Source organism: Pipistrellus hanaki (assembly GCF_964339955.1).
Source record: "Pipistrellus hanaki genome assembly, chromosome: 2".
Taxonomy (NCBI): Eukaryota; Metazoa; Chordata; class Mammalia; order Chiroptera; family Vespertilionidae; genus Pipistrellus; species Pipistrellus hanaki.
In genome coordinates, this window is record NC_140504.1 from 152,529,037 (window position 1) to 152,556,414 (window position 27,378).

The 27,378-nt window shown below is 38.4% G+C and overlaps 1 protein-coding gene across 1 annotated transcript; it reads right to left on the bottom strand.

Moving 5' to 3' along the window:
- Positions 1–871: 871 nt before the first annotated feature.
- On the bottom strand, positions 872–25,920 carry CTH (cystathionine gamma-lyase). The gene is made up of 12 exons (XM_084871896.1): positions 25,182–25,920; positions 22,055–22,136; positions 19,967–20,062; positions 19,392–19,501; positions 16,575–16,706; positions 12,393–12,450; positions 11,852–11,929; positions 10,540–10,692; positions 7,329–7,450; positions 5,492–5,544; positions 1,729–1,867; positions 872–1,451 (listed from the first exon to the last, which is right to left on the bottom strand). The coding sequence occupies exons 1-12, from the start codon at positions 25,347–25,349 to the stop codon at positions 1,431–1,433; spliced, it is 1,212 nt and encodes a 403-aa protein (XP_084728022.1). The 5' UTR covers positions 25,350–25,920; the 3' UTR covers positions 872–1,430.
- Between the last annotated feature and the right edge of the window lie 1,458 nt (positions 25,921–27,378).

The following is a 27,378-nucleotide window of genomic DNA, read 5'->3' on the forward strand; positions in this document are numbered from 1 at the left end:
CTTTTGGACACTCTAAAGCTTTTCCACTCCTGTCTGCTTTGGTGCTTTTAGTCTTTTTTTATTTTTTTGATTTCTAACAGTGAGTTAATGTTATCTATCTGACAATTTTAAATATGGAAGTTTTAGTTTCTCATCCATCCGTATCAATATTAAAAATTTCTACAATTCCTCATGTTCTGCTTGCCTTTGGGTCTCTGACAAAACACAAGTCACAGTAGCTGACTCCCTTGCAAACTCAGAATAAACAGTCTTTGCTTTTCTTATTTGGCTGAGTCTGTTTATTTCCAGAGCCCTATGGTCCTGAGAAGGCAAGAAATCAGGCCTGCCAGAAACCATCGTGAGATATGAGCTGCCTCAAATGCTGCTGCCTATAGACAGAATTTCCAGACTATACAGAATGTGGGCAATACGTAAGAATGTGTGTTAGTATGAATTCCCCTCCTATGCAGCACTATTATTAATCAAGTTCAATACTGTACGCATTTTTTTTTTAAACACTGAAACAAATGGCGGTAGCAAATAAATGACTGAAAGCTTTTGGCATAAAAATAATTTTAAAAATCTATTTGACTTATGACTTGTTGACAATAACTTGTTATGCATTTCAACTATAAAAGATTGTTTTACACATTTATTCCGTTAGCCTCACAAACCTACTGTTTCAGATAAAAATCTAAAAAGGTATTTTATTTCTGTCTATAAAAGTGGCTTTTGACCTTCTATGTACAGAATTTGTAACTAATCTGCAAACACTAAGATTTGGGTATGATAGTTCTATAATTGAATTGGTAAAAATTAACATAAGAGATAAGAATCATAGGGCTCAGGAATCCAAGTTAATTTCACATAATATAGAAACATCACAATGGAATGGATTTGATAATTAGATTTATTTTTTTAAATATAGTAAACACCATCGTAAATCAGTAGAATTTCACAGTAGACTTTACAGGCATGTGATTTTTGGCTTATGGTAATTAAGTGTAAACCATTGTTTTAAGTGCTATTTTCAATGATATGAAAAATCACACTTGATTTAGAAACATTCATGTAATAATTTAAGTTCTTCAGAAAACATCAAAAGTGAATTATCACTATGTTGTAAACATGATCAATATAATCCTTATGCTATGAAAAGAAGAGAATAATCCCAAAAAGCAACACAAATTTCACTTCCTTCAAAGGCAAATGTATGCCAAAAATTAACAAAAAGATATTAACAGAATTGACCTGTCAATGACAATAAGGGAAAGAGGAAACTGTGGAAAACAGGGATGATCCCTGCAAGATTACAGCTGTGTGAAAGGTAATGAGGTGCCTTAAAATTTTCACTTGAAAATCTATAAAAGTTCATTAATGGTCCATTTGATCATTCAGAATATTTGATCTCTCAGGAAGCAACTTCTAATAACAGTTCTGGTATGCTAGGTTCAACGTGCATTTGGACGGTGCTGTAAAAACAGTGCACAAGAAAAACAGGTTATTAAATATGCCGGCAATGACTTCCCCTCCCCTAAGGACTCTTTCCTGAATACTACCACCTTTTAAATCTGCACTTCGACTACGTTCCATGCACATTTATACACCCTGTTTATTGTAGGAAGAGAATAGAAAAACCTTTAAGCATTCATAGCAAGGCTCTCTTTATAAATAGGAGCCCCAGCCCCAGGATTAAGCACCACTTTCACGCACACACACACCCACAAACACTAAAGTAATAAAACTTACCGCTTCCTTCAAAGCTTGATCTAAATCTCCCATTAGGTCTTCTTTATCCTCTAAGCCCACAGAGAGTCGAATCAGCGTATCGCTAATTCCGAGGGCATCTCTGTGGCCCTTAGGCACTGATGCATGAGTCATAATTGCCCTGGAAGGAAGAATGAGCAAATTTTTTTTTTAAATGTATATTTTTATTGATGTCAGAGAGGAAGGAAGAAAAAGAGAGAAACATCAATGAGAGAGAAACATTGATCGGCTGCCTCCTAGTATCCCCTGGCCCCCTATTGGGACTCAAGCCTGCAACTCAGACATGTGCCTGGACTGGGAATTGAACCATGACACCCCTGGTTCATAGGTCAATGCTCAACCACTAAGCCACACTGGCTGGGCCCAAAGTGAGCACATTTTTTACCACTATATTATATCAATGGAGGCATATTCTAAATCATAAGTTGCAATTATCTTCCAATTTCTTCTACTCTGAATATAAAATTCTTCATACACTTATAGTTTTTATAGGCAAAAAAAAAAAAAGAATTGTTAATATTATCTTTTCTAGTCATTTAAGTGAAATCCAAACTTTTTTTTATATCAATTATAGCATCAGTAAGGTACACTCAATCCAGACACTGAAGGTGCCATATAGTAGGGAAAGACATAGCCTCCAGTGTGTAAATTTTAATACCTTGCCTGAATGAGACCTTGGCCAGAAACCATATGCCATGACCAACCAGCTGAACTTACAAGAGGCATCTGGGACCAAGAGCCAATCAGAATTAATTTCTTCTAGATCAATGAATCAATCCAGAACTGGACCTTCTCAGACAGATCTGGAAAAGGCAACCCAGGATCACTAGTAACAGCCAGTGTGCATTAGAAGTTCTGGCACACAACTCAGTGTAAAGGCAAAGCACCTATTATGGGTTAGGTATTATAGTAAGAGTTAGCAAACTAAGAAGAATGAGATATCTTCTTTACCCTAGATAACAAAGCAGGAGCTAAAGACTATGAACAATTCACAAAACAGAATAGTCGACACAAATCCGTATGAAGACAAGGACTGCCAAAGTTCAGAGGAGGGAGATCTCTGGGGCTGAGGCTTTACAGAGGGGCTTATAGTCTTCCTGAACTCTATTCTTCTTCTTCTTCTTTTTTTTTTTTTTAAATTGTGACTTTTTAAAAAAATATTTTATTGATTTTTTACGGAGAGGAAGGGAGAGAGATAGAGAGCTAGAAACGTCGATGAGAGAGAAACATCGACCAGCTGCCTCGGATGTGCCCGCAACCAATGTACATGCTCTTGACTGGAATCGAACCTGGGACCTTTCAGTCCGCAGACTGACGCTCTACCGCTGAGCCAAACCAGTTTCGGCAGTCTTCCTGAACTCTAATACTAACATTGCCACCCACACTCAACCTTTACCCGAACACTGCCAGTAAAATCAATGCCTAAGCTGCTTTCTCCTATCTCACTTCAGGCCCATGGAAAGAAAATATCAGTCATGGTCAAAGTAAATGGATATCTTCTTTCACTACTCTAAGTTTTACATGTAAACATCCTCCTTAAAATGCTCTGCCTTTTCAGGCCCTTAATTCCTTAACAGAGCGTGCACAGGTAGAAATAAGACTTACGCCTCTGAGACCAATAGACGTGGGTATGAATCTCAGCCCCTCCACATACTGGCTGTGTGGGCTTGTAAAACTTACCTGTCCTCAGAGGCCATTTTCTTATCTGAAATAATAGTAGCTATCACTTACTGTATGTTTCTCATAAAACAGGTACCGTAGGTCATTTATGTGCATTAATTTAATTTTAATAGATAAAAATTGGATATAACATCGATCTCAAAAGTGTGTTACAGTCCTTAATGGAAGGAACATATAAAAGCACTTACATGTACCTGGGATGTATGTGCAATATAGTGATGTAGTAAAAGCCCAATAAAAAATAATCTATAAGAGAAGTCAGAATTTACTGAGCACTTAATATGAACCAAGGCATTAGCTGAGGCTCTATTTTCCCCCATGTTCTCACAATAACCCTAAGAGCACGGCACAGTATTATACCACATTTGACAATGGAGAAAACTGTGGTTGAGAGAGGATAAACAATTTTTTTTAAGGCCAAAAAATGAATACATGTCTTCAGGCTGGGAGACCAACCCAGTGCACACTGGCTCTGCTTCCTCCCTCCCTTATTGCCATGCTGCACTAGTTGCAGCCAAGTTGGGAGACACAGAGGAGGGTGATAGAACAGGCAAGCTCTGACCTAGATTCGCTCCTCTACAGGCAGCAGGGTTGTGGCCTAGCAGAACCATCTGAGGGCCAAGCAACTTTAAACCAAATCCCTAAACAAATCAGGAGAGGTTTAAGACTTGCCTTAAAGCAATGCACATTTCATTACTATGAAAAATAACCCAATTTCGTATGCTGAGTGTGCCTCTTGTACATCCAGACTTAACAGGCAAAATCTGGAAAGACTAGCAAAATCTCTAAGTGTCATCTTAATTATCCGAATCATTTTTGGGGGACATCATTTCTTCTTTTTAACTTTGCGAAATTGCCTAACTGTACACTACTATGAGAGAGCAGAAAATGTGCCCAAATTTTGGTAATCTCTAATACCCCCTCAGTACAATGCTTCCAGAACATAGTTATTCCAGAAATGTTTATGGAAATTAAAACACACAAGCAGTTGAAAATTATTAGGCAAAGTTGTTGATTGACCACCGCAATAATTACAACATATGGTCATAGTAACATACAATGAAGTCGGGATATAATTCAGGAATGCTTGATGAGATGGGTAATCAATAAATGATAATCATTATTTCAAATATTAAGCCCATTATAAGGATAAAAAAATTGAAGCTTAAAGGTTAAGTAATTGTTAGAATAGGCATCAACTTTAGATGGGAGGCTGCTTTTACCTCCCCTCATTGCAAAGCCTCAAGAGTTAAGTTCCTAACATATTCCCATGTGACATCTGAGGGATCAGCAAAACTTTTTGAATCTCTGTTTCCTTGTCTGTAAAATAAGGTGCTACATCCCCTCCTCCCCCCACAGGCACCTATCTCCTAAACTCCAAGGGGCCCCAAGAGACTTGTAACCAGGAGAGCAAAGGGCAGTAGCAGCTCGTCCCAGGCTAACCCCCTGACCCTGACCCCAGGGCCCCTTTCTCTGACTTACCAGTGAGCCAAAGAAGCCCAACCTAGGCTCTCCTGTTGCTTCTCCTATGCCCTTCCTTGTTTCACTGTCCTACGTGTATTTGGTGCAGCCAATAAATTCTTGCTTGCTTTCCTACAATGTCCTTGATTGAAATCTTTTCTTAGATATTTGATTATAGCTAGCTGGGCCCTCTTCTGACAATCAAGGCGTTGGAGGTGTTTCATCAGAAAAAACATTCCCCATTTCCCAAGGAGCCTTGAAATCAGCCCTTCCAGGACGAAATCTCCATCTCCCTTCCAGGGCGGAGTGGGATGGAACAAGTCCTGGGCCAAAGGAGGAAAGCCCAACATACAATTACTGCTAGAATGTGCTTCAGACAGAACAGGCGTGGAGGTAAATTCCAGAAAACACTGATAAGTAGCCTCCATGAGATTTCATCAGTCTCCATTCTATTGAGTTAGAATCCATTCTGATTAAATAGTACCGTGCTCTTCTGATCATTAAATATCTTGAATTATTTCTGGTTTTATCACATTTCTTTATCAAGTGATCATTAAAACTGACATCAAAGTTAAAATGCTATGAAAGAAAAAAACATACTTACGGAAGCTCAGCAAGACTCTCATATCCTCCCAAGCTCTCAGCCAGAGTAAACAACTATAGCAAAGAAAATATTAATTTAGAGCTTCCACCAAAATAAAAAAAATGAATATCTAAAAGTAAATGTTTTAAATCAAAAGGCCCTGGGACAGAGGATAGGAAATAGTGATTATGATAACTGGCCAAGAAAGTCAGAGAAAAAAAATGAGAATAGAATACATAACAATGATTTCATTAACTAGACATTTTATGTATAAACTTTCACAACATTAAAAGTTGATAAAGGTGAATCTCCTATATCTTCCTAATTAATCTGAGCTCTAAAACCTCAGAATTACTACATTTGAGACCTAGCTCTGTGGTTATGTTAGGGGCACAAAGAATATTGGGGACTAGTTATGGTTATGGGAAATATTAACCATGCTCTGTTAACCATGATTGCCTTGTTCCAGTTAAAGAAAGGACAGTCTACTCTGGCTGGGAGCTGTATGTCCCTGGGACCTGGGAGTCAACCTTGGACCAGGCAGACAATCTTGGAATGCAGTCCATTCTCATTCAAGACCTGCCTATTATCATGGAAGGACTAACAACCTTGTTGCCCAAACAATGGAGTCCCATCCCTCACTTCCTACTTTCCCATTCCTGTAATCCCTACTTCCCTATGTAATCCCTGTCCTACCCTATATAAGCAGTTGGTTTATCCGGGGCTGCAGAGCAGATTTTTGTGGATGATTCAACCCTTTCTCTGCTTAACTGGCTCAAGTAGTTACAGACACTGTAGTGTAGACCCATTGATTGTCTGGTTACAGTTATCCTTTAAAGAAAAATATCTAAATGTTTAAGCTCTTATTTGTTAGCATGCATCACTTATTAAATTAATACATCCATTAAACTACCCCCTGGAATAGAAGAAAGAGTATTTAGTGTTCTAGTAGCAAAGAATTTTATAAATATTTTTAAAATTATTCTCACAGCCATATTAAATTAAATACACACTACTATTTTTCTGATTTCAGAGATGGACCAGTAGGGCTTTGATGAATCTGTTAGCACCCTATTCTTTATACCAATAGTATTTATTTTATTTCTTTTTTCTTTTTTTTCTTTTTTTTCTTAAGTCATTATATGTGTACATATCTTACCATTGCCCACCCCCCCACTACCATACATGCCCTCCCTCCCCAGAGTTTTTCCATACATTGGTTTTACTTATATGCATACATACAAGTCCTTTGGTTGATCTCTTATCTCCCCCATATCTCCCTCCCCATCCCCTCTGTAATTTGACATATACTGATAGTATTTAAAACTCAGTCTACTGCGTGAGGTTGACCAGTGAAAGCTCAGTGTGCGGTTATGAAGGACTCTCCTTGGGCCCCTGAGAACTTGCTGCCCCTGTGCAATCAGACACAGGCCTCCCTTCCCTCACTCCAGGCAGGTGCAGCCTGGGAGGTCACGGGGTTTGGAAAGCCATTCTTGGGCTGGGCTCCAGCATAGGCTCGGGCATTGCACTAACAGCACCTTACTTTGAGGTCTCACATAATATTTCATTTGGAAAAGGGGTTTACTTTTAAATAAACTTGAAAACCTATGTGCTAGAACATCCCGTATCTCTCAAATTGATGGCAGTCTCTGGAGAGCTAAATAAATACACATATTCAGATTATCTGCTACCGCGCCAAAGCCATTTTCTAACCCGATGCATTTCATGATAAAGAGGTTTGTGGGTGGGATCTGCAGGTACAAAAACATTTATCCGAGTTGGATGCAAGTGAGAAATAATAAACTGCCGTAAAAAAGACCTTACCTCTAAAATTTAATCACCTGCTTTGAAAGCTTACCTTGAGGTTCTTGAGGAAAGCCTCAGAGTGCTGAAGAGCGCCCTTAATATAAAAGGTGATCATCCCCGGGCAACCTGTGCACTGACGCTTTGCCAGCTCATGCTGAGGATGAGAGGGCAGCCCTGTAATAAAGTCTTATTTTAGAGTCAAACAAGTAATTTCGAAACAAAACAAAAAAAATCAGTTTGCTCAAGTCAACTACCAATAAGCCTAATCGTGAGCTTTCCCGACGGTCTCAGCGGGCTGCTTGTTCTGGGCCCCGTCTTTCTCTCCCTGGTTTCCTTTCTATCGCTTTCCTTTGCTCTCCATGCTCTAGCCACACCAGCTTTCTTTACACCAGAAGTACCACACTCTATTTCACCTCAGGCAGAGGGTTAATTTGAAACACAGACAGATAGGGCAGGGGTTCAGGGGAAAACACAGGCAGGGGCAGACACGGCAGTTTGAGCAAGCCTCACCACAGGAACCAACCAAGCAGAAATTATAAAATGTTTCTGGACTCAAAGCGGGAGGTATGGGAAAACAGGGGAGGGCCTGCAACAATAAGGTGAACTGATGTATAGAAACAGGAAAGGTTCAGCATAGGGACAGAGAAAGAACACATAGAAACAGGGAAAGTTCAGGTTTGTTGCTGGGCAAGAACAACTAAGGGAATCAATCAGGTGATGACTTGGATAGCTATAGAAGCAGGCTTGTAGCAAATATATACCCCTGGACTACAAGGTTTGAGGGAGCCTTGTAGTCCATTATTGGGCCCCCCTATCCCGTGAGGGGAGTCTGAATCTGCTTGTAATACATTTTCCACACTTTTGCTTAAATCACTCACTGTCTGGTTATCATTAGGACCTTTGCCTGGGACATTCTCTACACTGACTGCCCTATCCCTTGTTAATTACATCCTTCTATATTGTCCTGCTTAATATTTGTCTTATTCACCAACATAGTTCTGTCATAGACAGTTAGACAAACATGAGCAGAGCAAGGACGATAGGCCAGGTACACAAGGTCACCAGAGCGAGAAGCTCTGGGTGGCTGCAAAAAGGACAATTGCAGGGTAGGACGACGTCATCCTAGGATGACCTTTCTTCCCTAGCATATCGTTGGTCAAGCGGTTTGGATCCCCTGACCTTTTGTCCCTACAGATAACAACTAAGCCTCAGTTGTATATCAGCTTCCAGCCCAGAAAAACAGCAAAACCAGACAAGCAACACCAAGGCTGACCTCAAGGCTGGCTGCACTGGATAATGACCCCCTGTCCTGGCGCTGACCAGCCAATCAGTGGAGAACCTGACCCTGAAAGGACACACCTGGAGATCAGCTGAATATTCTATTGAGATCTTCCCCTAAAATCTCCATCCTTAACACCCTTAAGACAGAGGACCCAGCTCACTCTCCCACCGGGAGCATGCCCAGGCCTTTTCCCTTCCCCTCCCAACTCGCATCACCTTAACTTCCTCACCCCCAAGCTCCAAGGGCCCTTCCTTTGCTTCTATTGTATAACTTGTTTCTTCAGCCCATTTCTTCTATGAATTACTTCTACCGCTGTAATTTTCTAAATAAATGTTCTCTTATAGTTTGAGTCTTGGCTCTGAGTTCTTTCCTAGCCTGGACTCGATCAAGTACCAAGGTTGGTGAACCCAGGTCCAATCTGACCCACCAGTCTCACACATGGTGCCTGTCTCCGGGCTTTCAAACAGTTCCGTAAGAAATCCTTTTCTTTTGTTGATAATTGGATTCCAGTTGCTAGTACAAAGCTTGGTCCTTAGTTGGAAGTTAATATTTACTGAATGAACCTGAAATGCCTTGCCCAAGCCTTTTTAACAAATGCTATCCATTCTTCAGTTCACAGCCCAAAACATTTCTCCCTTCCTTCATTCAAAATGTACACCTCTTTATGTGGGGTACATATAGGGCGCTTACTAGCATAGATACAGAATGAGGAAAAAGTAGGTTTACAGTGACTCTATGAAAAATAATGTAATAATTAATAAATAATAATATAAGAATAAATTCTGTTTCATGTAGTCATGACTATAAACCTACTTTTGCCCACCTTGTATTTTTGCCTTGGCTTATTAAAGTTCTTTGAGGGTAGAAATCAGGCTTAATTCTCCTGTATACCTAAGAATACATGGCTAGATATCTCTAAGAGTTTAAGATAGTTATTTACTTAAGACCACCACAATTCAAACCGTTGGCAAAATAGATTCAAATAGTAACATGTATGTCTATTAACTCCACATGAGCATTTCTTCAGGTTGTTATATGTGAAGGAATTCAAAAGGGAAGAGAATTTTGGGGGGATTTTGATGGGTGCAAGTAATAGAGATGTATCAAGTTCCAACCTAAAGCAGAAAAAAGTTAGAGCTAATGGCCCGGCCAGTCAGGACAAATGACTGGGTTGGGGACTTGATCCCTAGTAGAGGGCTTACAGGAGGTAACTGGTCAATGATTCTCTCTCATCATTGATGTTTCTATCTCTTTCTCCTTCTCCCTTCCTCTCTGAAATCAATAAAAAAAAATATATATTAAATTAAAAAAAAAATAACAACAACAATAGCTATCTGGTATAAATGAATCAAAACTGTACTTTTTTTTTTTTTTTTTTTGTCAGATTGACAAAAAGTAGAAAAAAAAATTTTGGTGCTCTGCAGAATTTTAGTTATTAATTTATATGTGCCATGAGATTTAAAAGGTTGAAAATTGCTGCTCTAATGCATATGACTAATTTCTTTTTTTAATGGTTTTTTTAATTTTTTTATTTCAGAGAGGAAGGAAGAGGAAGAGATAGATAGAAACATCAATGATGAGAATAATTGATCATCAGCTGCCTCCTACATGCTCCACACTGGAGATTGAGTGTGCACTGACTGGGATGTGCCCTGACCGGGAAATCGAACCATAACCTCCTGGTTCATAGGTCGTCGCTCAACCACTGAGCCACCCCAGCTGGGTAAGACTAATTTCTTATCCATTAACAACATTTAATAACATCCAAGCATCCATGAGGCAACACAAGGCCATAGATCATGTCTACCTTCTTTACCACCAGAACCACCACAGACCTGATACCCAGCAGCATTCAATAATCAATGAACAACATGAAAATATATGAAAGCACCTAACTTACAAATAAATGTTACATACACAGGATGCTTAGGATAAGCCTTACAATCCCAAGAATATGTGCTTAGAAATCAGACTAACCTACCAGGATAAATAACCTTTTCAACCAGAGGATGTGATTCCAGAAACTGAGCAACTGCCATTCCATTTTCAAAATGCTTCTGCATTCGGACTTGTAGTGTCTTCAGACCTCGATTGCAGAGGTAACAGTCAAAAGGAGAGGGGACTGCCCCAATTGCTGCAAAATAAACATATCCTAGGTTAGTGTTGAAGGTGGGTAGGAACCCCCAACATTTTCTGACCCTTCTTTTTCATGATAGTGTCTCTGAGAGTTGTGTGGTGGTTTTTTTGTTTGTTTGTTTGTTTTGTTTGTTTTTTTTTTTTTTTTTGTGTGTGTGTGTGTGTGTGTGTGTGTGTGTGTGTGTGTTTGGGGGGGGGGGTTAATGTCTCAAATCAGAAGCATGAGAATGGAGCATAATTTATGCTTAGAGGAATGGGCTTTAAAATGAGAGGGGAAAGGAATATCAAACAACAGCAACTTTTCGAATATGAACATAAACAGTCCTTTCTATGACTTTAATAAAATGGCGTACTGCACAGAGTTGAGCCTTTTATTTCTTTGAAAAAGTATTACAAGATAGAGAGAAAAAAACAGTTCAGCTCCTGTCATTACTGAATGTTCTATGGTTAGTCTATTCAGCTTTTGTCTAAAGCAGCCTATGACTTTACATGCCTCCAGGATATAGACCACACTCGGACATTTTACAAATGAAACTTATCAAGCAGTAAGTTTTAACTCCCTCCTCAGAGCCCCCTTTTGTTATTTCACTATGTACTTCCTAGAAGGGCATTTGTATCCCTAATTATGTTTGTATGTTATGTGTTTGTCAAACTGTAATAACTAATCAAAGTCTCTTAAAAATAACTCCTATCTATCCTGGGATAACTAAACAATCGAACCAGGAAGAGATACGTAGACAGACATCTGATGAAAATTATGTTTATATCTTATGTGCTATTTAAAATTCACCACCATTTCAGATATAAAAAGAATAAGAAAGCCATCACACCAAATGTTGGTGTTTAAAGAAAAGAAAAAAAATCCATTGAGTCTTAAAACTAAAAATGCACTTGAGCTTTAAGCACATTATGATCAAAATTAACATGGATTTGAAAAATAACACAACTCATCCTGTGTGTCATGCTGTAAAGCCCCATTATGCTATAACTAAATCTATATAACCCCATTTTCCTACTTTCCTCTAAATACCCAATTTTTTTCTGATTTCTTTCTAAATTAATAGAATGCTATCACTTTATAACATTTAGTGGAAATACAAAGATTAAATGTAGATTTTCTGAGACCATAAAATAATCCAGATTTTTTTATTACTCACAATTCTGCAGGAATCGGAGCTTATCATGGAGGCTCTCAGAGTTAACAGACACTAAGCCCATTACAACATCGCTGTGGCCTAAGACAAAACAAACACGGTTAAGTTAAAAACAACGTGTTTTTATTTCAATTTATAATTTGTAAAAATGTGACTTTCACTTGAGAGAACTCTGGAAAAAAGCCTTCTAGAATAAGTTTAAATCAACTTTATTTTATAATAGCAAAAGCCATACTCCAAATAATAAAATTAAAATCATATAAAAAGTAAATGTTTCTTTTAAACCTGTAAGCAGGATGAAAGTATATTATATTATAGTAAATTTTAATCCTCTGCTCATAAATCATGAGTCCCATTAGATCTATTATAAATGAAGTCTTATATTTAATCAAAGTGTAATTTTTTTACTTGCTACATGAGTCACAGAGAAAACCTAAATAACAGTGGAAGAATAGGGATCAAAAAAGTCAAAAATAGCCACCATACACTATTTTCATTGGTTCATGGAAAAGAACTTTCAAAGCGTAGATTCTGCATGTCTTACCATTCATGTATTTTGTTGCTGAATACATACAGATATCAGCTCCCAGGGCCAAAGGTCGCTGAAAAGAACAAAGGTTTTTATTTTAAATGAGAGATCACCTGAAAATGTGTTTCACTACTTGACTATTTGTTATTGAAATGACCATTCTTATTCTAACTTTTCAAAAATATATACATCTTAAAATTTTCCAGGATTACTGATATTGCTCCCTTTCTTACCTCCCCCAAATAAAAATATGAAGAATTGGACCCAATAGTCAATCCAAAGGCACATTTTTTTTTTTTTTTTTTTTTTAGAAATAGCAGGTAAACTCTGAACCTGTTTCTCTAGGGCAGTTGCTGACTGGCTCCTAAGTTTATGACTTACAGCAGAAATGTTGGCATTCTTACGATTCAGTAAACATAAACATTCAGCAAGTAATCTCTTTGATTTTTAATCATTAAAACCTGACAATATATGCTATGCTTATTCACTTGGTTTGCCATGATCTTGGCTTTTAATTACTCTTTTATTATACTAGTTTTACCACGTTTAAATCAATTATAAAGAAACTTGTCTGCACCCAGCGGCATAGCTCAGCACTTGAGCATCGACCTATGAACCATGAGGTCATGGTTCAATTCTCAGTCTGGGCACATGCCTGGCTTGCAGGCTCAATCCTCCAGTGAGGGGGGTTCAAGAGACAGCAGTTCAATGATTGTCTCTCAGCACTGATGTTTCTATCTCTCTCCCTCTTCTTTCCTCTCTGAACTCAATAAAAATACATTTTAAAAATAATAAATAAATAAATGTCACTTCCTCAGAGTTTTGCTTTCCCTGACAAGGCAATCTAAAGTTGCACCATTAAAAAAACAAACAAACAAAGTTTGGATTGTTTCCCTCACTTGTCCTGCAAGTTAATTCTCTAGTCTTAAGATGTCTTTGATATAGTCAACATATTCATTAAACAATATACTATCAATATCTTTCCATTTATGTTTTCTTTAAAATGGTGTGTGTGTGTGTGTGTGTGTGTGTGTGTGTTTTAACCTCACTAGCTGTTTAGTCTTTGGAAGGTATTATAATGTTGGGGACTATACATGTTTCATAAACAGGTCTTGTGTGTGTTTTTTAATCCTCACTCAAAGATATGTTTTTATTAATTTTTTTTTTAAGAGAGAGAAACATCAATATGTGAGCAAAACATTGATGGGCTACCATATGGGCCTCAGCTGGGAATTGAACCCACAACACGTAGGTGTAAGGGGACAATGCTCAAACCTATTTGCCCACCCAGCCAGGCCTCATAATCAGGTTTTTAGTAAGATACTGCTCTAAGCACTGTCTGCATAGCTGCTTGCTCATCTCTCAAACTAGATGATGTCTAAGGTCTCCTCTAGGACTAATATTCTGTAAACTCTATGGTCAACAGAAAAACCCAGTAACTAACATCGATTGATTGCAGCATGTGCCAAGAATCATGTTAAACATTTTATGTAACCCAGGAAAACACTGTGCAAAATATTTCACCTAACTCAGGAAAAAAGGACTGTCTGACTCTAATTGTACCATCGAGGAAAAAGGACTAAGAGTAATACTAGTACAATAGATCACTCAGATAAAAAACTACCTGAATCAAAGGGCTCTACTCTGAACTTTATGCTGGTAAATCTGTCATTGTGTCTTTTCTGAGACTTACAGAAGATCCAGAAGACAAAAGGCAGGCAAGAAAGAGAATGTATTCAGTTTTCATGAGGATAAAACAGTGAGAGGACCTTTTCAGAGGATTTGCTTTGTGGAATCAATACATGTGGTTGCGTAGGAACCCTGAGATTGATTAATTCAACTGGAATGCATCCAGATTGAAATGAAGCATTTCATCCCTGGCATGAGCAATGTGATATGGGCTTCAGGAAGGTAGAAAAACTGGACTATATTAGTGACGGTAATAGGAGAGGGTGAAGCCTGATGAGTAACCTGGACAGGCCCAGGCTAAAACAATTCACGCCACCACTCTAGGAATACGTATGCAGGACTCACTGTGACTCAGCCAGATCACTCATAGGCTGTATTAACTGGACTAGTGTAAGTGATAGATGAGTAAGGAATTGGGATAAAGAATCTAAGAATGAAAATCACCTGGGATGCCCTCACCGGTTTGGCTCAGTGGATAGAGCATTGGCCTGTGAACTCAAGGGTCCCGGGTTCGATTACTGGTCAAGGGCACATGCCCAGAGTTGTGGGATCGATCCCCTGTAGGGGGCGTACAGGAGGCAGCCGATCCATGGTTCTATCTCATCATTGATGTTTCTATCTCTCCCTCTTCTTTCTTCTCTCTGAATTTAATAAAATATATATATTAAAAAAAAAAAAAAAAAAAAAAAGAAGAGGGAAAGAAAATCAACTGTGACAAATAGATAATGCCAGGAGATTTTCACTTCGAAACAGACTGCCTTACTAGGTTTTCTGTTATGAGATGTTACAGAAAACAACTAAAGATACAGTCAGCCCTCTATCTCCGTCATCTGTATCCATGGATTCAACCAACCATAGATGGAAAACATTTGGGAAAAAAAAAGTTATACCATTGCTGCCTCTGGTACTATGTAATTAGGCCTAAAATGACTGTGTCTGCATTGAACATGCATAGCCTTTTTTTCCTTGTCATTATTCACTAAGCAAAACAGTATAACAACTACTTATATAGCATTTACAGCAAGCATGTCAAACTGGCGGCCGGCGGGCCATATGCCCCGTTGATTTACAGAGTATTATTAGGTATTATAAGTGGCCCAGAGATGACTTGAAGTACACAAGAGGAAATGCATGGGTTATATACAACTACTATGCCATTTTATATAAAGATCTTTAGCTTCATAACATTTCATAAGTGTTTCATAAGATTTTGGTATCTACAGGGGTTCTTGGGACCAATCCTTTTGGATACTGAGGGACCATCACATATCATGAAGGTAAGGGGCCCATGAAGCTATATAAATGCAGTTTAGCTGGGAACAGTGTTTCAGGAAAGGAAAATAAAAACATAGGAATGCTTTCTGAACAAAACAAGGGATAGAGGTGAACAGGCTTATGCAAATTTCCAGGGAGTCAGCCAGTCACATGAAGGCAGAAGCTTGGCCCAACTTCAGGGGCCCAGAATAGAAGGGGGGAAATGGGAACAACTGAGTTTGTAAACACGTGCCTAATTGGAGGGCTGAAGAAACGGAGCTGGGGTTTCTGGAGCTCTGCACAATAAAGAAGCACTACAGAAGTGTAATAAGAATGGACTACAAGGTGCAGGCAGGAACGAAAGAGCAGGGAGAAGGTAACTCCTAATAAGGAGTTACTAGATTACTAGTTACTAGGTTACTAGAGAAAAGAGAGGGAGAAAGGAGTGGGAGTCAAGGGCAGACAACTACTCAATTACAGAAATCCCAAGATCATCTACAAAGGGAGCCAAATGAAACAGGAAAAATAAATTGGGGGGGGGGGGGGAAGGAGATAAAAAGCAAAGAAATGAAGAATAAATGGCAAAGTGTGGATATGGAGATGTATGTAGAGGGATGGATAGATAGGGAAAAAAAAGATGGTTTAAAAGGAGCACTCTAAATATTTACAGCTACAATGTGAGACTAAGTAGAAATTCATAATACAAATAAGGTTAAGATATAAAGGGTTATGCATAATCTATGGGTGCTAAGGGAAGAGAAGCTAGGAGGAAGGAAGAGAAATGAAGAACTAATACGTGACATACATCGAGATGTCACCGAGTACAGCTTTTCTTTTCCTTTTATTTGGAAGGCTGGTCAAATAAAAACGAATTAGGGACAACTGAGAAATAATGTTACCAACTTGTAAGCAGCACATAAACATGCAGGTCCCTACTATGTGCAAGGCCCTGACAGATACAATCAGAAAATAAGGTTACATCTTTGGAGAGTTTACACATCCTATAAAAACCTAAAAGCTAATTAAGACAACATTTAAAACACACAAAGTCCCACATACAAGGTATTAACCTGAGGAAAGAAAGGCCTTGTTTACATTAAAATAATTTTCAAACTCATAAAATCTAGTCATCGTTATGGATTAGACAAATTATTATAGTTGGGCCTTTTCTACCATTAGTTAATATCTTTTCAACCCAATTACAGGTGTCCCTCTAGTCCACTAATCAAACCAAAACATTTTATTTGCATTTACCTGGAAATATGCCGACATAAAAGTGTTATCCACGACCAAAATGATGTCTCCATGTTTATGGACAGTATGTGCACAGGCTTCAATGTCAATCATCTTCAAGTTAGGGTTTGTGGGGGTTTCAATCCAAACCAGCTAAAACAATTCAGTAAATGCCAGTAGTTTGTCAACAACACTGTACAGACATACATCCCATATGTTTTAACCATCTGGGAGGCTATATCAAAAGAGCCTGGATGATGAAGTTGAAAGGTTCAAATCTGAATCCTAGCCCTCACAAATTTCTGAGAGGCCATAGCTAAGTAACTTACTCTTTGTACCCCTCAAATTCTTCATCTGTATCATGGGCCTGGTAATATTTACCTAATAAGAGTTGTTGTAAGAATCAAATGAGATAATTTACATATAAGCAGAAAAGTACTCCACGAAATTATTGTAATTATTTTAAAAAAAGAGGATTTTTTTAAAGACATAATTCAGTGTCTGGAAATTTTGTTCTTAGGAATAACATAGATTGTCTAAAGTTACATCCTAGAATTTTCATTAAAGAGAACTAGCTCTATGATAAAAAAAAAAAAAAAAAAAAAAAAAAAAAAAAAAATCCTTAATGTCAGTAATTCCAGATACACTAAAAATTATAAACTAAGAACCCAGGTCTTGAAGAACATGGGTTTTAGAGTGAGAAGAAAGTAACACACACACACACACACACACAAAAAACAAACAAACAACAAAAACCAAAAAACAAAACAGCCGAAACCGGTTTGGCTCAGTGGATAGAGCATTGGCCTGCAGACTGAAGGGTCCCGGGTTCGATTCCCATCAAGGGCAGTACCTTGGTTGAGGGCACATCCCCAGTGGGGGGGCGTGCAAGAGGCAGCTGATCAATGAATCTCTCTCATCGATGTTTCTAACTCTATCTCTCCCCCTTCCTCTCTGTAAAAAATCAATAAAATATATTAAAAAAACAAAAACAAAAACACGGAAAACCTGGCTACAGCTCTTTGGGGACCACACAGCTCTGACAAGTTCACTTAAGAAAGAGACCATATCATATACATATCTGTATGTTCCAAAATCTAGTACAATTCAGGTACATAATTGATGCCTGATAGTTATTTAAGACCAAAGAAGATAATTCTATTTGTTAAACAAGGTGCCGCTGTATTGAATGACATTATCTACTGATTTCTTTTTAAGAGTTAACATTTATTTTTTTATTACTTATATAAATGGATAAAAACTCTTGAGTTTTATCATAAGATAAGGTAATTAAGTAATGTATATTTTATGAGAATTAATTTTAAGAATCTATAAAAATTATTCCCTAGTTAGAATTTATTATTCCACTCATTATAAAAATGAAAGTAAAAATAAGTAAATAAATAAAAAGTAGGTTTACCTGCAAAAAAACCTACTTCAAATGATGAGGCAAATATTTTTGGGGGGCAGGGGGAAATGCAGTGGTGCCTCGCATAACGAACGCCTCGCACAGCGAACTTTGGACAGGTTTTTCATGAAACCATCGGCCAAAAAGCAGAAAATGGATGAAGATGTGCAAGATTCGGTAGACTCTACTTAGTCTGTCTTAAAATTAAAAAAATGTGTGTGTTTTTTTTTAAAAAAATTATGTTTTTAGATGTATCTAAATAAAAATATGTCATCTTAGCATATTTTTTTTTTATGTCATCTTAGCATATTTTATGCTACAGAACGAATTATTTTTTTTAACATGTATTGTTATGGGAAAACGCGTTTCACATAACGAACTTTTCGCATAACAAGCTTGCTCCTGGAACGAATTAAGTTCGTTGTGTGAGGCACCACTGTGTATTGATTCAAGTCAGTAAAGAGATAATACATAAAGTTACATTGACAAGAATTAATATACTCACAATTTGCTCTCTTTCCTTAGAAAGACTCAGACTAGCTATTTTAATAAGTATCTTTTCTCCCAAGCAAGATTAAAAAAAAAAAAAATTCCTTTGAAAATAAACCTTAATCACTCAAAGTTCACCCTGGTGTTATCTTCAAAGTATTTGTGTGAGAACATAGTTTCATTTTTTAGCATTCACTGCAACATTATCTTGGGTACAATTCAAAGCTTTTAATCAGTAACAAAAAGTTGGAAGGGGTTGACTTATAAAAGACACTGGTCCTTCTTTTACCCATGCAGAATTTAAATGAGGTACCAAAAAAGAATAGCACATATGCCATTCACTTCAGCACAAAACACCTTCCGGTGGCATACAAGCTTCCCAGGATGGAGGCTAAAGATTGCTAGTGGCCCATCTCTACTTCTATTATTGCCGAAGTATCCCTTAAAACCCCTAAAAAGCCACTTTGCTTAGAACTTGGAGAGGCTTGACAAGCTTCCTTTTCTGTAATCCAATTTCTGTGATGACTTCTGTTACCAATACTAGCTTAGTACTGCAGTTAACAATTGTGTGGTTTTGCTAACAAATTTTGTAATACTTATCATGTTCTGGGAATTGTGCTAAGCGTTTCATAAGCCTTATCTCATTTAATTCACACAACAAACTTTCTATAAAGCAGGTACAATTATCCCCATTTTGCAAATGAAGAAATTGAGACTTTAGTTAAATAATATAACAACTATGATACAGAATTAGAAATTGGATCCCACTTCATAATTTAGGTACCTAATCATTATGCTGTAATACTTAGGAGACTCCAGACCTATCTTATTCTTGTTGATCGCTTCCAAAAGTTTCTAATAAAATTTGTTATTCAGATTTATGTCCCCTCATAAACAAAAATGATGAAAACAAAACATCAAGCCAAACAAAACTGAATTACCTTGGTTTCTGGGGTAATGGCCTCCTCTAGTAATTTAATTTTGGAGCAATCAACAAAAGAAATCTTTAATCCAAATTCAGATGCTACCCGCCTGAAGTACCTGTTTGTACCTGAAGCAGAAGAGAATCAGATAAAATAGAAAGGACATCGTATTAGAAATGTTATTCCTAATATTGATTATCTGTATAATCACTTTAAAAACATAAGGAAGCATCAATTGCCAAGAAAAATACAACTAAGAGCAACTCTACTTTGGTTAAACAATTTGGCTATTGTGTATTGTAAAGAATGTAAGGCTTGGATTTTTTTTTTAAGCTAGAGAGTCAAATGAAACATACTTGGTATCCACACCAAGTGGCATAAAGTAGAAAATATTTCTCAAAAAACACAACCTCTATTCTTCAAACATTAATGAGCATGCTCTCCAAAACATCAGTGTCTTTTTAGACAATTTCTTCCTAGTACTCAAATCTAAAGTAAGTGAACCAATCATGGCAACATTGTTAATATAATTCAGGACCCACTATTATCTTTAAATACCAATTGACACAACACGAATTCAAGAAATCACCTACCTCCATATACATCATCCATACAAATAATTTGGTCTCCTGATTTTAAGAGATGGGTAATAGTCATAGTGGCTGCTAAACCTGAAGCAAAGGCCAAACCTAAAATAAAAACCAAGTTACAGTAAACCAAAAAGTCAGACCAATAGGTTAAAAACACCTACATTATTAACTTCATGTCCCTCTCTGCTGATAAGACAGTTATCACCACTGAGTCTCAAGAAGTCCCATGACGAATATCATTACAGAATACCCCTTTTCATTTCAAAGATAAAATATCTATGTAATTAAAAATATATAAATCTGCTTTAAGTAGATAACATTTCTCCGATACACTTCAAGGAAGTAATTTTTTTTTTTTTTTATAGAATTCTGAAATAAAAGGCCAATTGCCAATTAAATTACAGTTTGAAAATATCAGGCTCTAAAGAAATTTCAAACTTGAGGAATAGAGCTAAGCTATGACTCATTAACTATAGGGATATACACAATGGTCTGCAAACTCATTAGTCAACAGAGCCAAATATCAACAGTACAAGGATTGACATGTCTTTTGAGAGCCAAATTTTTTAAACTTAAACTTCTTCTAATGCCACTTCTTCAAAGTAGACTCGCCCAGGCCGTGGTATTTTATGGAAGAGCCACACTCAAGGGGCCAAAGAGCCGCATGTGGCTTGTGAGCCACAGTTGGCAGACCACGGTACTAGTATAACTGGCAAGTTTAACAAAACTCAAAATCACACCTGAGACCTGTCTGATAAATTTAATAAAATGTACTTTAATTTTTTTTAAATGTAAATCTCTCTTAGACAAATATGATCTTATGCTGAACAAACAAAATAAAATAAAAAATAACTGGCATTATGCACATTTAACACTATAAAAGAAAATATCCTGACAAAATACCAATAAATCATCTTAATGATAAAAAAAAAAAAAAAAAATCACCTGTGACTGGTGGAAGGGACAATCCAATTAACTTTTCAAAAAATAAAATAAAAGAAAAGAAAATAAATCTCCTCAGAAAAGTGTAGGTTAGGATTGCAGTTGTCTACTGCAACAATTCACATAGATGGCTAAACTTCAAAGTGCAATTAAAAGCAACCATGTTTTCTGGATCCCACTTGAAAAGTGTTTGACATAAACATTCAGTCTTTATACCTCCTGCAGAAAATAATGCTCCCCACACAGTACTAAATTTCAGCAGTTTTGTGTTTAATTTCATCCAAAATAAAACCATCCGCCTCTCCCAAATCCCAAACAAACCCAATAATTCACATTATTCTTTCTCATTCCTACATTCTTGCTGTGAGAAAATGCTTAAGACTTTTTTAAAAAATATATTTTATTGATTTTTTACAGAGAGGAAGAGAGAGGGACTGAGAGTTAGAAACATAGTTGAGAGAGAAATATCGATCAGCTGCCTCTGGGGATGTGCCCGCAACCAAGGTACTTGCCCTTGACCAGAATCGATCCTGGGACCTTTCAGTCCCCAGGCTGACACTCTATCCACTGAGCCAAACTGGTTTTGGCTACACTTAAGACTTCAGTATTTATTCACTATTTTCCCCTCATTTAGCATCATTTGCATAAATATTACAAAGATATTTATTAGCAATCCACTCTCTTATGAAAATAAACATAAGATTCAAGAGCTAATTTCTAATCTCTGAGAATGCATTATCAATGGTACCTGCTAGTGCAAATGCTGCTATTCTCAGGCACTGACAATCAGATGAATGAACCAGAATATAAGAAAGCTTATATTCTCTTAGGGAGTCTTATAAAATTTAGTTAATTTTTATCTATTTATATTGACAGCTTCAGATAAAGAGTATCTACATGAATACCAAATGGAAAATTCTGCCATTTTGTCTCAATTCATGTTTATTCTTACGTAATAATCATATATATATGCACAGTTTACCAGCTGTGGAACTTTGGGTAAAAAATTCAATGTTTTAGTAAAATAACAGTGTTGAACTAGCTAATCCTTATTTCATTCCAGTTCTGCATTCTATGCTTCTGTGATCTTCTCTGTGCATGCGAGAATACATTCCAGACTTCACAAACTTGGGATGGGAAATCACTTACTGTACTTGGCCCCATCCAAGGCTGCCACTGCTTTTTCCAGGCAATTCCTGGTGGGGTTGCCAGAACGGCTATATTCAAAACCCTGAAGAAAAGAAGTCAGAAATCTAAGTTCATTATTACAGTCATAACTGGACAACTCCACATCTATGAATTCCTCCTACTGTAATAAAGTTTTATTTATTTATGGCATGTCTTGCCATAAAGAGGGTAACAGTGTAGTGGTACGGAAAGGCTCTGAAGTCAGCGAAACTGGATTAGAATTCTGTACCTACCACTTATGAGCTACATGCCAACAGCCAACTTACTTAGCATTCCCCACAGTCGATCTCAATATCCATAAATGGGAACAAACTATAAGCATCTAGTTCATGAAATTGTTGTAATGATAAAATGAGGTAATATATAAGTCCTCTCCATGCCAACTACTAGAAAACTGATTGTATTATTAGCATTATTATTATTATGTTAGACTTATCTTTGCCCATTAACCTGGAGACATCAAGAAAAGGGAATCACCTACGCTAAAAGGAAACCTAATTCTAACATGTATTTCATTTCCTAAGAAGAGAATGATGCAAGTTCTGTTTAGCTTCCAACAGGAAGCTATGAACAGATTCTACAAATGTTCAAGGATCAGATCCTGGCTCTACAAAAGTGATTCAAAACAGGGAGAGTCATGCCGAACCCGTTTGGCTCAGTGGATAGAGCGTCAGCCTGCAGACTGAAGGGTCCCGGGTTTGATTCCGGTCAAGGGCATGTACCTTGGTTGCGGGCACATCCCTGGTGGGGGGTGTGTAGGAGGCAGCTGGTCGATGTTTCTCTCTCATCCATGTTTCTAACTTTCTATCCCTCTCCCTTCCTCTCTGTAAAAAATCAATAAAATGTATTAAATTAAAAAAAAAAGGGGGGGGGGAGAGCTCCACACAACACCATTTTAAAATTTTGTATTATTTCATGTGTATGACACCATTCTGAATGTGTTCATCCAGTCATTTTATTTAATCCTGTGCTCTGCTTTGAGGAAAGTAAAGCCAAATATTATAGGGAGTGTCACAGCCAGAATTCAAACCCGGGATTTAAATGAAAGTCCTAGAATATCCTAACCGCCCCTCCCCCCAAAGCCCTCCTCCTGTAGCACAAAACAAAAGATAACCACTCTTTACACCTTTGTTTCTGATTCACGAGCTCCCAGTATTGGTTATAAGTATATATTTTCATTTGTTTTGTTGCTTTGTTTCCTTGTTTTTGACAAACGGTGTAGACATATTTTATAGGACTCCAGCTACTCTCATCTCTTCCCAGCAACACCTAATTGATGTGACCTGCAGCCGTACTTACCAGACAGGAAAAAAAACAAAAAAACAAAAAGCCCTGTTTGTATTCATGTGGCAATTGCCACGGGAAGCCCATGTTTCCATATTCACTGCAGAGATTTAACTTTGAGGGGATGGGGAGAAGCCTATTTTCGAAGCATTTCCTACCCCCTCGCCTATTCAATAGCTTTCCAAATGGAACTGAAGAATTAGATGCTTCTCATTCAGCCCCTCAAATACTCTTTAGATCCTTCACTGATTTTTTAAACGTATAAAGTGGAGCTTGTGCATTTTACCATCCCTGCTGGCTCTCTGAAAACATTTAAATTATTACTATCACAGTTACATGGCTAACTTTTGTGAAGAAGCTCTGGTGGCCACACATTCACAAAAACTTTGCATCAGGCACAAACCACATGCTGGAAGACAGGTTGTGTGTATACATCCTGATTCCAAAACACAGCAGCTAGAAGTATCCTAAGCCAATGGTAGAAATGTCCTTAGGATTCTACCTGGCAAAACAAAGGGTTAAATCTAAAAGAATTTTCTTCAACTTTCTATAGCATACCACAGTGAAGAGGTTTTTGAAGTTTATTCAAGGTTTAGGACCTACCAAGTTCATTTAACTAACTTTTTTCTGAACCTCAGAAACTTTTAAGTACTCCAAGACCCATCAAGAATCCTACCAAAAGGGAAAGGGCTACGTGGTTAATAAAGAGGGCGCGCTCCTAAACCTTACATGTCACTTACCAATGCCTCTGGGTCAGCTCCTTTTCTCTAAAAAGTGTATAATATTGGTCCTGCCCCCTGATCTGATTGTTTTGAGGATCCAATGAAAAAAGTGTAAATGTGAGCATCATGAAATACCAAACTACTGAGCAATTATAATGTACCATATGGCTTAACCTACATATCAATAACTTATGTGGTAGGTACTATTAACCCACTTACACAGAATCAACCTGAGGCTTGAGCATGTTAAGTAACTTTGCTCAAGGTCACCCAGGTCAGAAGAGGTGGTGTCAGAATCCAAACCTAGCTCCGCTGACAACATGGGATTCATGCTTTTAATCACTAAACCACACTGCTGAAATGATGCAATGAGTTACATTATTGCTAGCATTATTGGAGTAGAGCACAATGTAGCCGAATGCCTAAAAGTGGGGTTCCAGTACAGGGCTGGAATCCCAGCTCCACAACTTATTAACCCTGTGGCCTTGGACTAGTTATTTGTCCCTAAATCTCAGGTGGTTGTTATTGTTGTTTTAATGAGAAATATGAGAAACTTAGTTCAGGCTACGGCAGTTGTCAGAATTACCTGAAACAATACATGTAAAACACATAACACATGTAATTATGCATCTAGCAAAGAGTAAGTACTCAATAACGATTAACAATTGAATACAGCTACTGGAAATGATCTTGATTCTGAGTTATAAAACCCTTAAAAACTTTTTTTTGACCGACTCATTATATCTTTATAATTGTTGCTGCTAAAAGTAACTCCAGGAAGTTATGATCCTCAGTACTGAACTGCACGTTTACCAGAATCCCATGAATTTAAGGCCAGATCTAGATGGCAAGTTGGACAAACTGTTTCCTTCTCGTCTTGCTTATCAAAAAGAAATAGGATCACTGGACCATCCCATACAAACCTTTATCGCAAGGGAGGATTGCAGGTGCAGCAAACATCCTTCCCGGCTGCCTTGCTGATGTGTAAATCATTTCACACATTACGTGGGTGCCTTTTTAACGAGTCAGCCACCTCTCTTTTCCCGCCCTACCCTGGACCGCCCCAGCCAGACCCAGCTCACCAAGTGCTTGCCGGGAGCCCCCTGCTTGAACGTGGTGGACATGGAGATGGGGGTCACCACCGCCCGGGAGCTCCACTGCTCCGGTTCCTGGCCCACATGGATGGCCTGCGTGGCGAAATGCTGGAAGGGAGGCAGGAAGCCGTGCGGGGCGACGTCTTTCTTCTGCATGGCGAGCTGCGAAGGACGGAGAGAGGAAAAGAGGCGAGGGAGACAGAACTAGGAAACCGGGGCGTGAGAGCCTGAGAGAGCCCTAGGAGCACCAGGCGGAAGGGAGCTGATGGGAAGCCGGTGGCCAGCAGCCCGCACACAAAAGCCCGTCTGGGCGACTCCTCGGTGGCGGAGACCTAAGTGGCCGAGGAGGGTTTGCACGGCCCGGGGGGCGGGGCCAGCGCCACCCAATGGGCGAAAGCCCCGACGCGGCTCCCTCTCCCCATTGGTTGGCAGCGGAGGCGTTGCCTGCAGCGTCGCCCCGGGTCCTGGCTTCCCGGTTCGGGCGGCGCTTTGCAGAGTCTGTGTCTCCACGTGGTGCTTGTCCCCCTCGGGCGAAATGTCCGGGTCCGGGCTCCGGAGGAAGCTGGCTGCCTGGCTCCTAATTCTTGAGCGAGACCCCGGGCGGTGTGTGTGACCTCGGGCCGTAGGTTCGCGGGAGACTTGGAAAAAAAAGACTGGTTTGGTGTTGAAACCAGGTAGCCGCCTCTCGCTGCAGCCCTTTGCCCTCAACCTTGCACTCCTCCTCCCTGTCCCACCACCTCCACTCCCCAGCACCCTTTGTCCTGAGGGTGGTGCTGACAGACGCAAGCGACCTAGTGGAGATTCCTTGCAAAAAAAAAACGTGGTCCAAGCTGCCAAATGGGTAGCTTGGATTCTCATTGTCCGAAGGCAGCTGCTTTTTAAGGTACTCTAACTAAATTCCGCAATGGCCCAGTTCTTGCCATGAGATTGCAACAGGAGTGAAGGTCATGTTTTTCTTAAGTGATAGCAAGCGATTGTAGTGAGGGTCTCCGAGCAGAGCTCGGGCAGCCTCCTAACAGCTATTAAAGTAGCCAGAAAAACTCTTCCGAGTGAATAAATAAATAAATAAATAAAAATAGTCTGGCTTTAAACAACTTATTGGAGCCTCAAATCCTTAGCAAAAAAATGCTTTCCTTGTCGCATAACTGACAGCAACGTTCTGGTAGGAGAAAGGAAACAGTCCCCTGGCATTGTTTACCACTCACCCGCACCGAGACCTACTCTCTCACAAGGATCACGCTTTTAAAAAAAACAACAGAAATCTTCTTGTTTTAAATAGACTTGTCCTATTTACTACTGTGACTATTTTCTAAGACTAGGGAATTTAGGAATATGTCTGTTCCTACAAAGTCTTAGCTACAGATTTGGAACTTTCTTAAGCCAATTAAGAAAGAGGAGAATCCAAAATAAACAGCTCTCAACTTATCTCAAGAGATATGTATAACTACATGGGCGTGTTTATCTGATATGGTGCTTAGGTACCAGAAAGGTCTAAAGCACTGCTAATTAGTTTACTTCCTAATGTTTGTGGACAAACCCTGAGTTGTTATTGTAATCAAGGATTTAGTGTTTAAAATAATTCGTGTTTAATCAAGGATTCTTTAAAATATGGCACCAATATAAATACTATACATTAAACCTGTTTTAGTCTCATAAGTTGAGGAACCTTTATTAGATGGATGCTTAATATTATGTAGCAGGGATTTCTAGGACTCAGCCATTTTACTGATAGGAATTTATCCTTCAGATGTATTCCTACATGCAAGTAAAGGTGGGTAAGGATGTTCTTTATATCTATTTTTGCCATATTTTTTTAATAGCAAAAGAATGGAAAATAGCTTAAGTATACCCATTTATAGGAGACAGGTCAGTCTGCAGAATGACCAAGAAGCAGGAAGAGATTTATCTGAGCCAGTATGTTGGGTTCTCTAATTTCTGAGACTTCAAAGCATTGTGGAAGCAATGTATATGTTATTCATCCACTTTTTTGAGAATAGATGCAGTACCATGTTGCATTCATTTCAGACAGCTGTATATGCATTAATATGCATAAAAATTCCTGTGATAGTAGAGACCATGAACCTACAGTAGAAAAGTAATTTTTTAAAATATATTTTATTGATTTTTTACAGAGAGGAAGGGAGAGAGATAGCTAGAAACGTCGATGAGAGAGAAACATCGACCA

What these genes read in the sequence shown, in the direction of transcription:
- CTH (XM_084871896.1), bottom strand. Translation starts at nt 25,349, where the DNA reads ATGCAGAAGAAAGACGTCGCCCCGCACGGCTTCCTGCCTCCCTTCCAG. An exon ending in GCTCCGATTCCTGCAGAATT is followed by an intron (nt 10,693 to 11,851) that starts GTGAGTAATAAA and finishes TTTATTTTGCAG; the next exon opens with CAATTGGGGCAGTCCCCTCT. An exon ending in CTTTCCTCAAGAACCTCAAG is followed by an intron (nt 5,545 to 7,328) that starts GTAAGCTTTCAA and finishes TCTTTGCTATAG; the next exon opens with TTGTTTACTCTGGCTGAGAG.